The sequence below is a fragment of the Melanerpes formicivorus genome, unplaced genomic scaffold (genome assembly GCF_026170545.1).
Source record: "Melanerpes formicivorus ecotype bairdi unplaced genomic scaffold, bMelFor1.0.p_v2 SCAF_30, whole genome shotgun sequence".
NCBI classification, from domain to species: domain Eukaryota; kingdom Metazoa; phylum Chordata; class Aves; order Piciformes; family Picidae; genus Melanerpes; species Melanerpes formicivorus.
This window is the reverse complement of record NW_027142382.1, coordinates 2,801,500-2,813,873: the sequence shown is the minus strand read 5'-3', so window position 1 is coordinate 2,813,873 and position 12,374 is coordinate 2,801,500. Positions and strand designations below refer to the sequence as shown.

At 36.1% G+C, this 12,374-nt stretch overlaps 1 protein-coding gene across 1 annotated transcript in view; it reads left to right on the top strand.

Annotated features, from left to right (window-relative positions):
• Window positions 1–12,374, top strand: part of CFAP47 (cilia and flagella associated protein 47) — a 299,349-nt gene that overhangs the window by 146,980 nt on the left and 139,995 nt on the right. The window contains exons 49-50 of the mRNA XM_068155062.1: window positions 941–1,052; window positions 8,981–9,118. Coding sequence (XP_068011163.1) covers window positions 941–1,052; window positions 8,981–9,118 — 250 coding nt within the window. The remainder of the gene's footprint in view (window positions 1–940; window positions 1,053–8,980; window positions 9,119–12,374) is intronic.

Sequence of the window (12,374 nt, the reverse complement as noted above, 5' to 3'; positions counted from 1 at the left end):
CAAGTAACTTTTACTTGCATTGAGCAATGACTTAATTTGTACTTGATATGATGTGGTGACAGGTTGGACTTGATGATCTTTGAGGTCTCTTCCAACCTTAGTGATACTGAATACTGAATGATCTGTATGTACCACAACTACTGTTAAATTACTCATAGATTCATAGAATATCAGGTTGGAAGGGACCTGGAGAAACATCTAGTCCCACCTTTCAGGGTAAGAATATAATTTAAATGAGATGGCATAGCACCTGTCAAGCTGAGCCTTGAAACTGTATAATGTAAGGGAATCCATTGTCTCCCGTGGGAGTTTATTCCAATGTCTAATAGTTCAAATGGTGAAAATTTGCATCCAATCTGAATCTCCCCAGTAGCAACTTGTGCTCATTACCCTTTGTTTTTACTGTGTGTCTCTTTGTGAAAAGGGAGTCTCCCTCCTCACAATAGCCTCCCTTTATGTACTTATACATGGTTATGAGGTGTCCCCTAAGCCTTCTCTTCTCAAGGCTGAACAAACTCAGTTCTCTCAGCCTTTTTTCACACAACAGGTCTGCCAGCCCTCTGATCATTCTTGTGGCCCTTCTCTGGACCCTTTCCATCCTGTCTGCACTCTTCTAGTATAGCAGAGACCAAAACTGTGCACAGTACTCAAGATGTGGCCTGACCAGTGCCAAGTAGAGCGAGAGGAAGACACGTTTATCCCCACTTGTGATACCCTTATTAATGCAACTCAGCATCCTGTTGGCTTTCTTTGCCACCACAGCACACTGTTCACTCATGTTGAGCCCTTTATACATTCTTTTCATTTGCAGAAATACTAGGACTTACCAACAGCCTACTTGATAGTCTTCTTTTTAAAGCAGATAGAATGGATATTGTATGTGTAGCGTTCTTGCAACAGGAGTTTCATTCTGATGATTGTTGTTATTTCTCTTTACTAGGTGTATTCTGATCTTTCAATGGTGGGTGGTTTACCTACTGTTACTGTGGAACCAGATGACAAAGTTGCTTATGCTTTGAGTGTATCTCCGTGGAGAAGAGGCATTTTTCAAGGTACAATGTAGAAGGCAGATACATAAAATCCCTATAAATTAGCAGATTAAATTTGTTTGCCTTTAATACTTGTGTTTCCATTCAACATAATCTTCTCCTGTATGGTCCTGCTCTGGCAGGGGGTTTGGACTTGATGATCTCTTTGGGTCCCATCCAACCTATGACATGCTGTGATCCTGTGAAGGCTACCCTTGATGATACTGGGTTTTAAGATGGCTCATATTTTTATTTGTAAAGGTATAATACTGCTGAATACGTAGTCAGGCCCTTCAAATATGCCATCATACCTGCAGCTTTATGCACATAATTGGTCCCATGAAAATCAGCTCATTAAGAAGTAATGATTTTGAGTTATCACCAAGTTCTTGGGTCTAAAGTTAATTTTCTAAAATCAGTTGAATAACTGCAGGTATCTTAGCACTACTAGAACTGAAGAGTTAATGGCAGAGACCAGAATTTGATAATTTGATTATTTTCCTTGATTAAAGTTCCATCTGTTGACCACAAGGCAAGAGTACATAAAGAAAACTCAGTTAACTCGATTTTTTCTTTCGGATGTGTAGAGGCTAATGATTTATGTCAGTCCATGTTTATACTGGCATTCTTCTGATACAATATCAAGACCCTTGCTTGTTTTAACTGCTATCATAATGTTGTATATAATATTTTATTCTGAAAAATAATTTAAAATTATTATTTATTTTTTTTTACAATTCAGATTTCATGGTTTTCAAATATTTAGGAACACTTCTACCTTTCCATAGTGCTCATTCTTTACCAGATAGTGTGAAAAACACAATTGTGAGAAGAAGGCTGTGCAGTCAGTCTTTTTCTTCTTTGTAGAGTAGCTGTTGTGGTAACTCTCAGCAGAGCAGAGTATGAGTGTGTTTGGGAGGGAATTATGGGAATGCGAGAGACTGTCTTAAAGTAACCGAATAGTACTCAGGAAAGCTAGATTTGAGCAACATCTGAAACAAAATTATCTCTGATATTAGATATATCTCTTGTTCCGAAACAAATAGTGTATAGTGTGACTCCAAACACTTGATTCTGCTGCCTTCTTAGACAGTTGAGATTAATGACAGCTCATTTTCTCAACATTAAAAAGCTATTAAGACTTATCCCTGAGGATACCAAACTAGTTTGCTCTTTTGACCATTTTGGTTTTAGTATCTGTTGTGTAAAAGGTAAGTAACAATGCCATTCCAAAACATAGATCATTGGTAGAAATAAATGAATGCTTGTAACAAAACTTGGTCTAGTGTCACAGGAGATTTTCAGTGCCTTCATGCTAAATCTATTGTCCAGAGACAAAATTCACTTTATATGAATAGGAGTCAGTTTGCAGTGAAATTTATAACTGTCAAAAATGTTCACCAGGAAATATTGAGGATGTGCTTCATTTGGACTTCAGTTTGGGATTTAAAAGGCTTTTAAGATTTAGGAATGTTCTCTTTTTATGGTTTAGAAAATCGCATTATTCTATATGTACCGAAAGTTTCGATAGAAGAGATTCCAAGGGATCTATCATACAGCAAATTAATACCAGGTGATAAAAGCCATGCTTTCAAAGGGACAGAAATGTCATGTTCAGATTGACATCTCCTATGTTCTGTCTGTCCCCTAACTTCTATTACAATGCTTTCCATTATGTTCGGAAGTATTATTATGTTCTCTAAGTGAGAAAAGGAGAGAACAGTCAGTCTCTCTAACCTGACAAAAAAGTTATTGGTTCAAAGGCTGGGAAGACACGTACACACTTTTGCAGAAAACAGTTCATTTATTTTACACTTTAAAGCAACTTGATAGAAGGCTGAAGTTATCCTTTGAAAAGAGATGGAGCCTAGTTATTCACCATCCACCCCCTGGCTCAGTGCTTGCTTTAATCACTCCCTTAGGAAATCATATTCGTTCTTCCTGTGGAGCAGGGACAATTCTGGTTGTGTCACGGAAATTTGTGCACGCTTTCTAATGATTTGGCTGCTGGAGGAGGGAGTGGAGTCAAGAGAAGAAAAGCCACTGTCACAGGTTAGAAAGGCAGCAGCTCATTTTGCTGTTAGGTGTGATATAAACCTAACTACCATGTGTCCAATCTAAGTTAACATTAGGAAGTACTTACTTTGTGGCTTAAAAAAGAATAGAAGTTTGTTTGCTTCATATTCTGTGAGTCTGGGATGCCATATTTATTCCCCAAAGCAGAATTTTTCAACTCTTGGGAAACTGTAATGCCAAAGCTGACATATATATATGCATTTTTAGCACTTCTAGGATTTTTCAGCAGCCAGACTGAAGCTTGAGGGTTACAGATGTAGGTGATTCAAGTGGGAATTAATTAGGGCACAGGAATGCTAGTCCTTTCTAGGTTCAAGACACTACAGGTAAAGTATAAGTTAAACACCAAAAAGGAGCAACTGTTTAGATATCTAGTTGAAGACTTTGTCATAGTGCCCAGGCATAATTTCAAATTTAGAACTCCCTGACTTGTAAGTATAAAACTTTGTAGCCTTGGTGTTGTAGTACTGTTTTTGTCATATTCAATTAAATTCTTGTCAAAGACCCTTTACCATATAAATTGAGCAAATGGTATGCATTTTTTGTGTACATTCAAAGTCATTTTGATTCTAAAATTCTATAGTTACAAAATTATACTTCTTTTTCTTTCCTTCTTGCTATTTTGTGAAAGCTAAGCTAAAAATGGGCCCAGTTCTTTTCAGAAGTCCATTTGGAGGCATTCCAATACAGGGCTAACAATACATGCTTTGGCTTATTTGCAGCTATATGACAGCTCTGACATGGAAATAATAGCTAATAAACATCTCACAGAAGTTTCTGGCTCTATATAAAATCCTTCAGCAGCCTGTTTTCTAAGTAATTGGGCAATTTGCTTTAGGTTTGATAAAGCATCTTGTACATTTTACTTTATCTTTTATCAAACTTACATTTCTGCTTTCCACAGAATAGGGCAAAATTTTTTTGGAGTAGACCAATTTGCATAATCCTAAATTATGTTTTTTGTACCCCCCCCCAAACAAAAAAAGCAATAACAACAAAACCCACTTGTTATAGTCACTGTCCTTTTATTAAAAAAAACAAAATCTAGCTTTTGGAAAAGAGCTTTCTAATTTTATGTATTACCTGTCATTTATTTTTAAACTGTATCTGTAGTGAGTCAGCAGCTCCTTTCCATGCTATCTGGAGCTTTTGATGCTTCCATTGAGGAGAAAGGGCCATGGCCTGTCAGACTGCAGCTGGAGGATGATTTTAATGATATGGTGAAGCTCATGCCAATGTATTCTGCCCTGTAAATGAGTTGATTAAACCTCTTTGTTTAACACTATTTTATAATAGTGTTTTGCTCAACAATTGATTGAAATCTAAAGATTAATATTGTCCATTTCTTTATGTGGTGGAATTCTGCAAATTGATCTACTGATCATCCTAGTTTCAACAGAATGATAAAATCACATGTGAGAGGAAAACCATTCCAGTAGCTTCTTGCAGCCATTGCTGCCTTTCCAGCCCCTGTCCATACCTTTGCTGTAAGCATTTCCTCTTCAACTGAGACACCCTAACAAACTGAGTCTAATTCACATATCATAAAGACAAAGCTAGAAGGATCTTCTGGTTGCTTACTGTGAGTAGCTCTGGCATACCTCCACTGCTGTTATCACTGGAGTTCATTGAAGGAAGGCAGCCTTATTTATACATGCCACCATCAGGCAAAATGGTCCCTACCATACAGTTTCCATCCATCCTTGCACAGCTGGAGAAGCAAACCCTGTGTCCTTTTGTATCATGGTTTCATTGCGGCATTAAGAACAGACAGTAAGAATTACAAGTAAAACAACTAACTTCTTTGTTAAATGCTATGACGCTATCTGTAAGTGGTCTTCAAGCTTGTTCTACTTCCCTTTCATTGATGCGGGGAGCAGTTCATTTAGTCCCAGTGTACTCCCAAGTAGTAAGATTTACAGATACTCTTTAGAGTTTACATGTGTCATCATCAATTTTCAGATTTTTGTTATGAGTTCTATGGCCACATAGCCTTCTGTTCTTCTGTCCAGTTAAAATATTGGGACACTGTGGGCTTTTATCATCTCTTCACCAGAAAGTAAAAATGTACAGTACACATCTTTCAAATAGTCTATTTAAACTACACACTCTATTTAAATTACATAGTCTATTTAAATTACACAGAAAGGAAAAAGTTGAATATTTCTTTCTTTCTTCATTGGATTTAGACAGGGAATGCTGTAATACTTCTGTTCAATATCTTTTTTGATGATGTGGATGAGGGGATTCAGTCAGTCATCAGTAAATTTGCAGATGACACCAAGTTGGGAGCAGGTGTTTATCTGTTTATCTGTTAGAGGGTAGAAGGTCCCTCTCCAGAGGGACCTTGGCCAGCTGGACAGATGGGCAGAGTCCAACATGATGGCATTCAACAAGTCCAAGTGCCGGGTGCTGCACTTTGGCCACGACAACCCCATGCTGTTTTGCAGTGCCATAACGTACACAAGATGTTGCTGCCTTTGTGGAAGACATCATAAAGTAACACAAGGTGTTCTGTGAGATCTGTAGGGAGGCAGCATGTTTTGCAAGTGGAAGACAAACACTTGCTGTAGTAAAGCCTTTATTTATTTTATTTTATTTTAAATCTGTAATTTTTGATGTTGTTGGAATGCACCATTCTGTCCCGAACCAGGAGAGCATTCTGCTTAGTAATACTGCCTAGGAAAATATTCTGCCTTAAAGTAAAGAACCGAGTCATGCAGAGCATGCTATGGACTAAGTGTTCTCACAGATAAGGATTCTGTGTTCTATATTTAGCTTGCAATTAAAATTAATACCCTTTTTTATTGTTATTTATTTGCACTTCTTGCTAGCAGCAATTTTCTTCTTCTTTTTTTTCTTTTTTTTTTTTTCTTAATTCCTAATAAAAAAATTTAAATAGCTTTGAGCAGTAGTAAATATTATGGTGCCCATGAAAATTATGAAAGACAATTTATGAATATTTCATAATTAAGCTGATAAACTGAGTTTAAATACATATGCCATCTGTAGCAAAACTGATTATTTTTTTATTGAAATACTTTGACAGATTTGAGTGGCTTGCAGAGGTCTGAATACATTACATCAATCCAGCTATCTTTATTGATCAAGATTTTAACCTCATTGTTATTAATTCTCTTTGCTTGAGATCTGCTTTCCATAAAGAAGGGAAACTGATTGTCAGCAATTACAGTGAAATTCTTCACTCATATTTTGATCTTGTGATTGCCAGATTATCAGCGCAGTGGTTTAGCAATTCAAGTGGCTTTTAGTTACCCTAATTCTTCCACTAGCTCTTAAAATATTCTTGAGTATTAGCAATTTGCAGTTCTGGAACTTTTCAAGTGTTCAAAAAATTGCTGCAAATAAATAATTATTCAGAGTTCTTCAGCCAATTATTTTGATGCTTTTGAGAGCATGTTATTATACAGCCAAATAAGTTACATTTTCTTTTATCATCCCCCACTTACTAATGAAAAAAATGTTCCAACAGTCAATAGAATAGAATAGAATAGAATAGAATAGAATAGAATAGAATAGAATAGAATAGAATAGAATAGACCAGACCAGGTTGGAAGACACCTTCAAGATCATCGCATCCAACCTATCATCCAACACCACCTAATCCACTAACCCATGGCACCAAGCACCCTGTCAAGTCTCCTCCTGAACACCTCCAGCGATGGCAACTCCACCACCTCCCCGGGCAGCCCATTCCAATGGGCAATCACTCTCTCTGTGTAAAACTTCCTCCTGACCTCCAGCCTGAACCTCCCCTAGCGCAGCCTGTCTGTTCCTCTTTCTCTCTCACAAACATATGAACAATACAATATTCTGAAGTACAAAGACTTGATAAAGAAAAACCTCTGTTTTCATTGGAATAGTGGACTGTAGGGAATAATTACTTTAAATGCATGATAAAGTGTAACAAAATCATCGAATCATAGAACATCTTAGGTTGGAAGGCATTTTACAGATTATCTAATCCAGCCTCCCTTCAGCTTCAGTGTTTGGTGCCTGTGCTACCCAGTTACTGTTGTTCACCCAAACAGACAGTGGCAATGTCAAGATGACAGACTTTGCTTCCCTGTAATGATTTAACATAATCCTTCTGAGCAGAAAAGACTTGTCAATGTTTGCTGTGATGGAATTGCCACCTCATGTAGTTTTCGTTGAGCATACATGAACAGATTTTACTTTTCATAGTCTTCCTGGTAGAATTTTATTTGCCTCTTTTATTTATCTTTTTTTTTTTTTTTTTTTTTTTTTGTCTCTTAAGAGTAACATCATTCTAGCATAGTATTATTACCAAAACTAACCATGCAGCCATTTTATTAGACTGATCTCCCCTGAAATGAAGTGTAACTAGAATGTTTAGAAGCATGAATACTGCCTTCTGCAGGAATCTGTGGTTGGGGGAGGAAAGTTAAGCCTCCAGTATTGTGAATGAGATGGGTTGGTCTGGGTATATGCATAGCAAGCTTCATCAGCTTCTGGCTGCTGAAGTCACTGTGGCCTCCTGAGCCAGATGTAATCACTGTGGTGATGCCTGCCCCCTCACTACCGCTCCTTTTCCCAAGTCCCACATGAGCCTTGCTACTTAGCTCTAGCTATTCCTGCTAGTAAGGTGATAAATTCAGCTATACAGGGAGAGCAGTATGTCCTCTCTTCCATGTGATCTCTTACCACACATTTATCCCACTCAGTGCTGGAGAAACAAAAATTAACATTAAATGTATGTATTTTCAAATAAAATAGTTCTGGGACTCTCATAAAATTGTATTAATTCTCCATTTGAAATTAAACCAAGCTCCTCTATGACTAATTTTCCCTAACACTTCATAAGACAGCTACATTCCCTTTGAGAGACCACAGAAATTCTGATCTCAAGTGGGAAATTTTCTTACTGTATAACATCATAAAATCAGTCTCCTCCTCAAATTGGTTTTTCATTGTGCTTCTGAGTCAAGAATTAAATCTTCAAGAATTAAATCTGCAAGATATATTTATTTCTGCTTTCAACTCTCCAGAATGTATGGAAATATTGAGGGACAGTTATTTAGATGAAATAGTAATGCGATGTCAGGGACACATAATGAAAGAAACAAAACCTACTTATTTGAAAGCTGATATAAAAAGTCTTCCACAATAACATTAGTTTTATTTACTGGAACCATACACATCAGAGAATCACAGAACATTAGGGGTTGGAAGGGACCTTGAAAGATTGACTAGTCCAACCTCCCCTGCCAGAGCAGGATCACCTAGAGTAGGTCACACAGGAATGCATCTAGGTGGGTTTTGAGTATCTCCAGACAAGGAGATACATGATAGATTTTTTACATTAGATTTAAATAGAGATCTGCCAGTTTAAAAATTGTGGTTTTACACTGTGTGTGTATTTTATCTTCCCTAAGTACTTGATTAGAACTTAACATCAATGCAAAAGGGTATTGCGGCAATATTGTAACTATTACCTTTATTATCTCCTAGCACTAAAATCAGACACTGTGACTTGAAAACAATAACAGGAACAATTAAGACTATATCTAGGAAATTACACTGGAAAGAAAGATGCAGTTGTTGTTCACCTTGTTTTATAATGTTTAAGACATGAGTTTGCTTCTATTTCTTATTACCAATCTGTAGAAAAACAGATTTCTTTTGAGAAAAAATGATTCATTTCCATGGACTCACTCAAGACTTAATTTCTATTACCTTAATTTATAACTGGATGGCTGACACCTGGAGTGGAAATTTTACTTCATTTTTTATTAGTTTTGAACTGAGGAAATACTACTCATACATGTCTGGCAGTCTGTTTTATAAAGCTAATGCTCCAGCTAATATAACACCTGGTACCTATTTGTTTTTAGGTGTAATTTCATTTATTGCTGAAGATGAAGACCAACAACAGTCTCAGCATAACAGCTCACCAGAGAAGACAGATGGTGAGCAGGCCCTTCAGAAACTGTCAGCAGAGACACCACGAACTTTTGATGTGGCAAACATAGGTATGTTTGCTATTATACTCATTGGCAATTTACACAAGCTTGTATCACAACTTCTTTGCAAATTAAATGTATGTTTAATATGTCAGGTGAGATGCCCAAAACCAGTGTTAAATCAAATATTTAATACAGGCATAAATGAAACATCTCCTTTTATGATTTTGGAGACATTTTTAATGACGTTTTATGGTGAGCTTAGTTTTTCTTTCTCCTTATTTGCAACTATGTCACCGAATGTTACTTGTTGATTGAGAGTGGCACCACTTAAGAAATGCTTTCTTTTCAAAGCATCCAAAAATATTAATAATGCTGATGACAGAGCAGGCCGCTTCTGAAATGCACATCACTGCTCTTCATTCCACTGTGAGGAAAAAGCCTTTCTTTTGACTGTGAGTCATAGGTGGTCTTTTGGCCTGTTAAATTGAGAGAAGAAAATTTTAGAATACCTGGTGCACTTTCAAATTATCACCTTCTATTCTATTCTATTCTATTCTAAACTGTTTCTGCATTATTTTTGACATTTTAAGTATGCCAGAATAATACATTTTTGCTTAAAAAATGTGCACAACTAATAGACCAAGGTAATTTATTTTTTTTTTCATTAATTTCTCCATTTTCTTTACATTTGTGAACAAAGCTTTGACTATAGAACTCTTCTTTTTATGCTTTAAAGACCTCAATCGGAATCTATTTAAAATATCAAGCATTATGTTAGATGACTACTGCATGTTTCTCACAAAGAAAGCCATTAAGGAAAGTTCTTTTTAAGTTGAAAAAGACATTATTTTAATCAACATTTATATATTAGGAAATTGAGAGGAGCTTGCAATTGGCAATCTTTGTCTTCTTTGTAATTGTATTTTCACTTCAACAGAATCTATCTAGTTCTAAAAGGAATGAAAAGGTAATTTTATAATTAATAAATAATAAATAATCCTAGTGAATCCTATGTGAATATCAGAAAAGTATGCTCTTTTATAGTCTATTCCTGTCTATATTTAACAGTACTTAGAGGAGTGGAGATTAGTATCCCATCTCAGATCTGAAGCAGTCCTGAGTATTTACAATCTGTAGAGACAGGACAGAAGTAAGAAGCAGCAGCTCAGAGAAATGAAGTAGCTGTTTGTGTTCATAGCAGTAGATTAATGTTTGGGGAGTATTAAAACACCTCCAGTCAACTTTTTTACCACTCAGAAGCCAAAGCCCTAGCAATGGATAGACATTGTCTCAAAAACCTACCAGATTTGTTATGTGAATTTTGATACCTGTCTTTATGTACCTCAAGCTCCTGGTGTGCTTAGCTTTGTGTACACTCTGGTTCTTCTTCACAGCTGTAGTTGAAACAACAACAACAAAACCAAACCCAAAACCGAACCAAAACACCAAACCAAAAAAAGATAGTAAACTGTATTCTGCAGCTATGTAGCTCTTGCATACAATCAGATCTTCTAAAATGATATTTTTTGAGCAGACAGATAATACAATGTGAGTTTAAACTAGAACAGAAGTGGAAGATAATAATGTAGCTGTACATGCCTAACTGCTGTTTTCAAAAGGATAGGAAAAATAGTTGGAAAGACAAGGAGGTGACCAAAGAACTAGGGATTTTCCATAATGCCTATGAGGTGGAGAAGACTGTTACAACGGTCGTAAAACTATGGTGAAAAACCAAAAGGCAAGAGAATGATTGACAGATTGAGGAATGGGAGGGTTTAGAAGAAGTCTAGAAATATTACGTGGAGGGTTTGCAAAGCTAAAAGAAAAAAAAGTCAAATTAAAAATAAATAAATAAATAGCTTTTGTGAAGACAGTGCAGATTTGGATCTTCTGTCTTGTATGTTTAAGGGGAGCACTAGTAATGTTGAACAGTTGATTTTTTTTTTCCAATTCCAACATGGGGAGATAGAAATAGGAGAAAATCCTTAAGAAAGCAATTAGCAAAAGAAGACCTAATCAGCATTTAGCTTTCACTGTCTTTTAAGGTCCAAGAATGTTTCCTTGCACTTTCTTACCTTCTTAAACTGAATTTTCATGTGCAGCAGCATGGAAGTTGGTGAACATTAAAACTCACACAATGACTCACTGTAAGTTTACAGAAGGATTTTAACAAAGATTATGTTAAGGTAATATATGCAGACAATGCAGTAAAGATGCTAGGACAAATTAATGATAAAAGAAGTATCATGAGTAAAAGAAATACTGGAGATAGTATTCAAATCTCTACTGAAAGCCTGCAAACGATAATTAATTTAATTATGATTCTTTTAAAATCAAACACTTCAGCTTATAAGATATTTAGGCTTTACCAAGTTAGGAATCATCAATCTGGACCTAGTAGAGGCTCTGATTGGAAGTACCTGCAAATGGAAGGTTAGGAAGGAAAATGGAAGGTGAAGTGAGTGGATTTCTCAGTACTGTGTCTATCACTGATATAAATTGAGAGCATTTTTTTAGATTTTCTTTTTTAAGGTAGAAAGCCTAATGCCTGTTCAGCATTTGCTATTACTCTTACTGATTAGCCTTTTCCCAGTTTGGTTCCCCAAATTTTCTGATCCATTTATGCATTGTTTTTTTCAAATACATTGGTGGGTGATTACCTTGACCAGCTCAGCAAGTTCTTAGACTAATTAGCTCCAACTCAGTTCCATTTTTCACTGCATACTAATTTACATAGATATAATCATTCCTGCATACAAGGTCCCATTGGTAACTGGAGCAATCTACACAACTTATATATGGCTGTGTGAAATTACTGCATCTTATCTTAGTATTTTTCACTATTTTTCTGTTGTAGAGTTTTATCATTGTCCTGCTGTAACCTACACATTTCTAGTAAGTTCTACTAACTGAAATGCCATGACTGCTAGCACAGTTTAGGGTGTCATTAAGATTGCTTTCTAAAATGGACCTAAAGTACAACATTAAATGACTTTTCCCTAATAAAGTGTCACTTAATAATAGGATTTTTTCCCCCAATATGTAAGGTATATTCTTTCAATGCCCATATCCTAGGAATACCAAGCTTCTATGTCACCTTTAAGTCAGCCAGCTGTTTCTACCCATTTCACAAAACCTTATCTTCCTTCATAAACATTAATTTGTACTAGACATCTCTAATTTGTACAACTGGAAATAATTTCTGCTGAAAATGACTAAATAGAGATGGAAGGTAACAACGTGTGGTCTAATTTATATGATACTAGCAGTCTTTTTCTGAACTTGCTTCATAGAATCATAGAATTACAGAATGCAGTGAGCT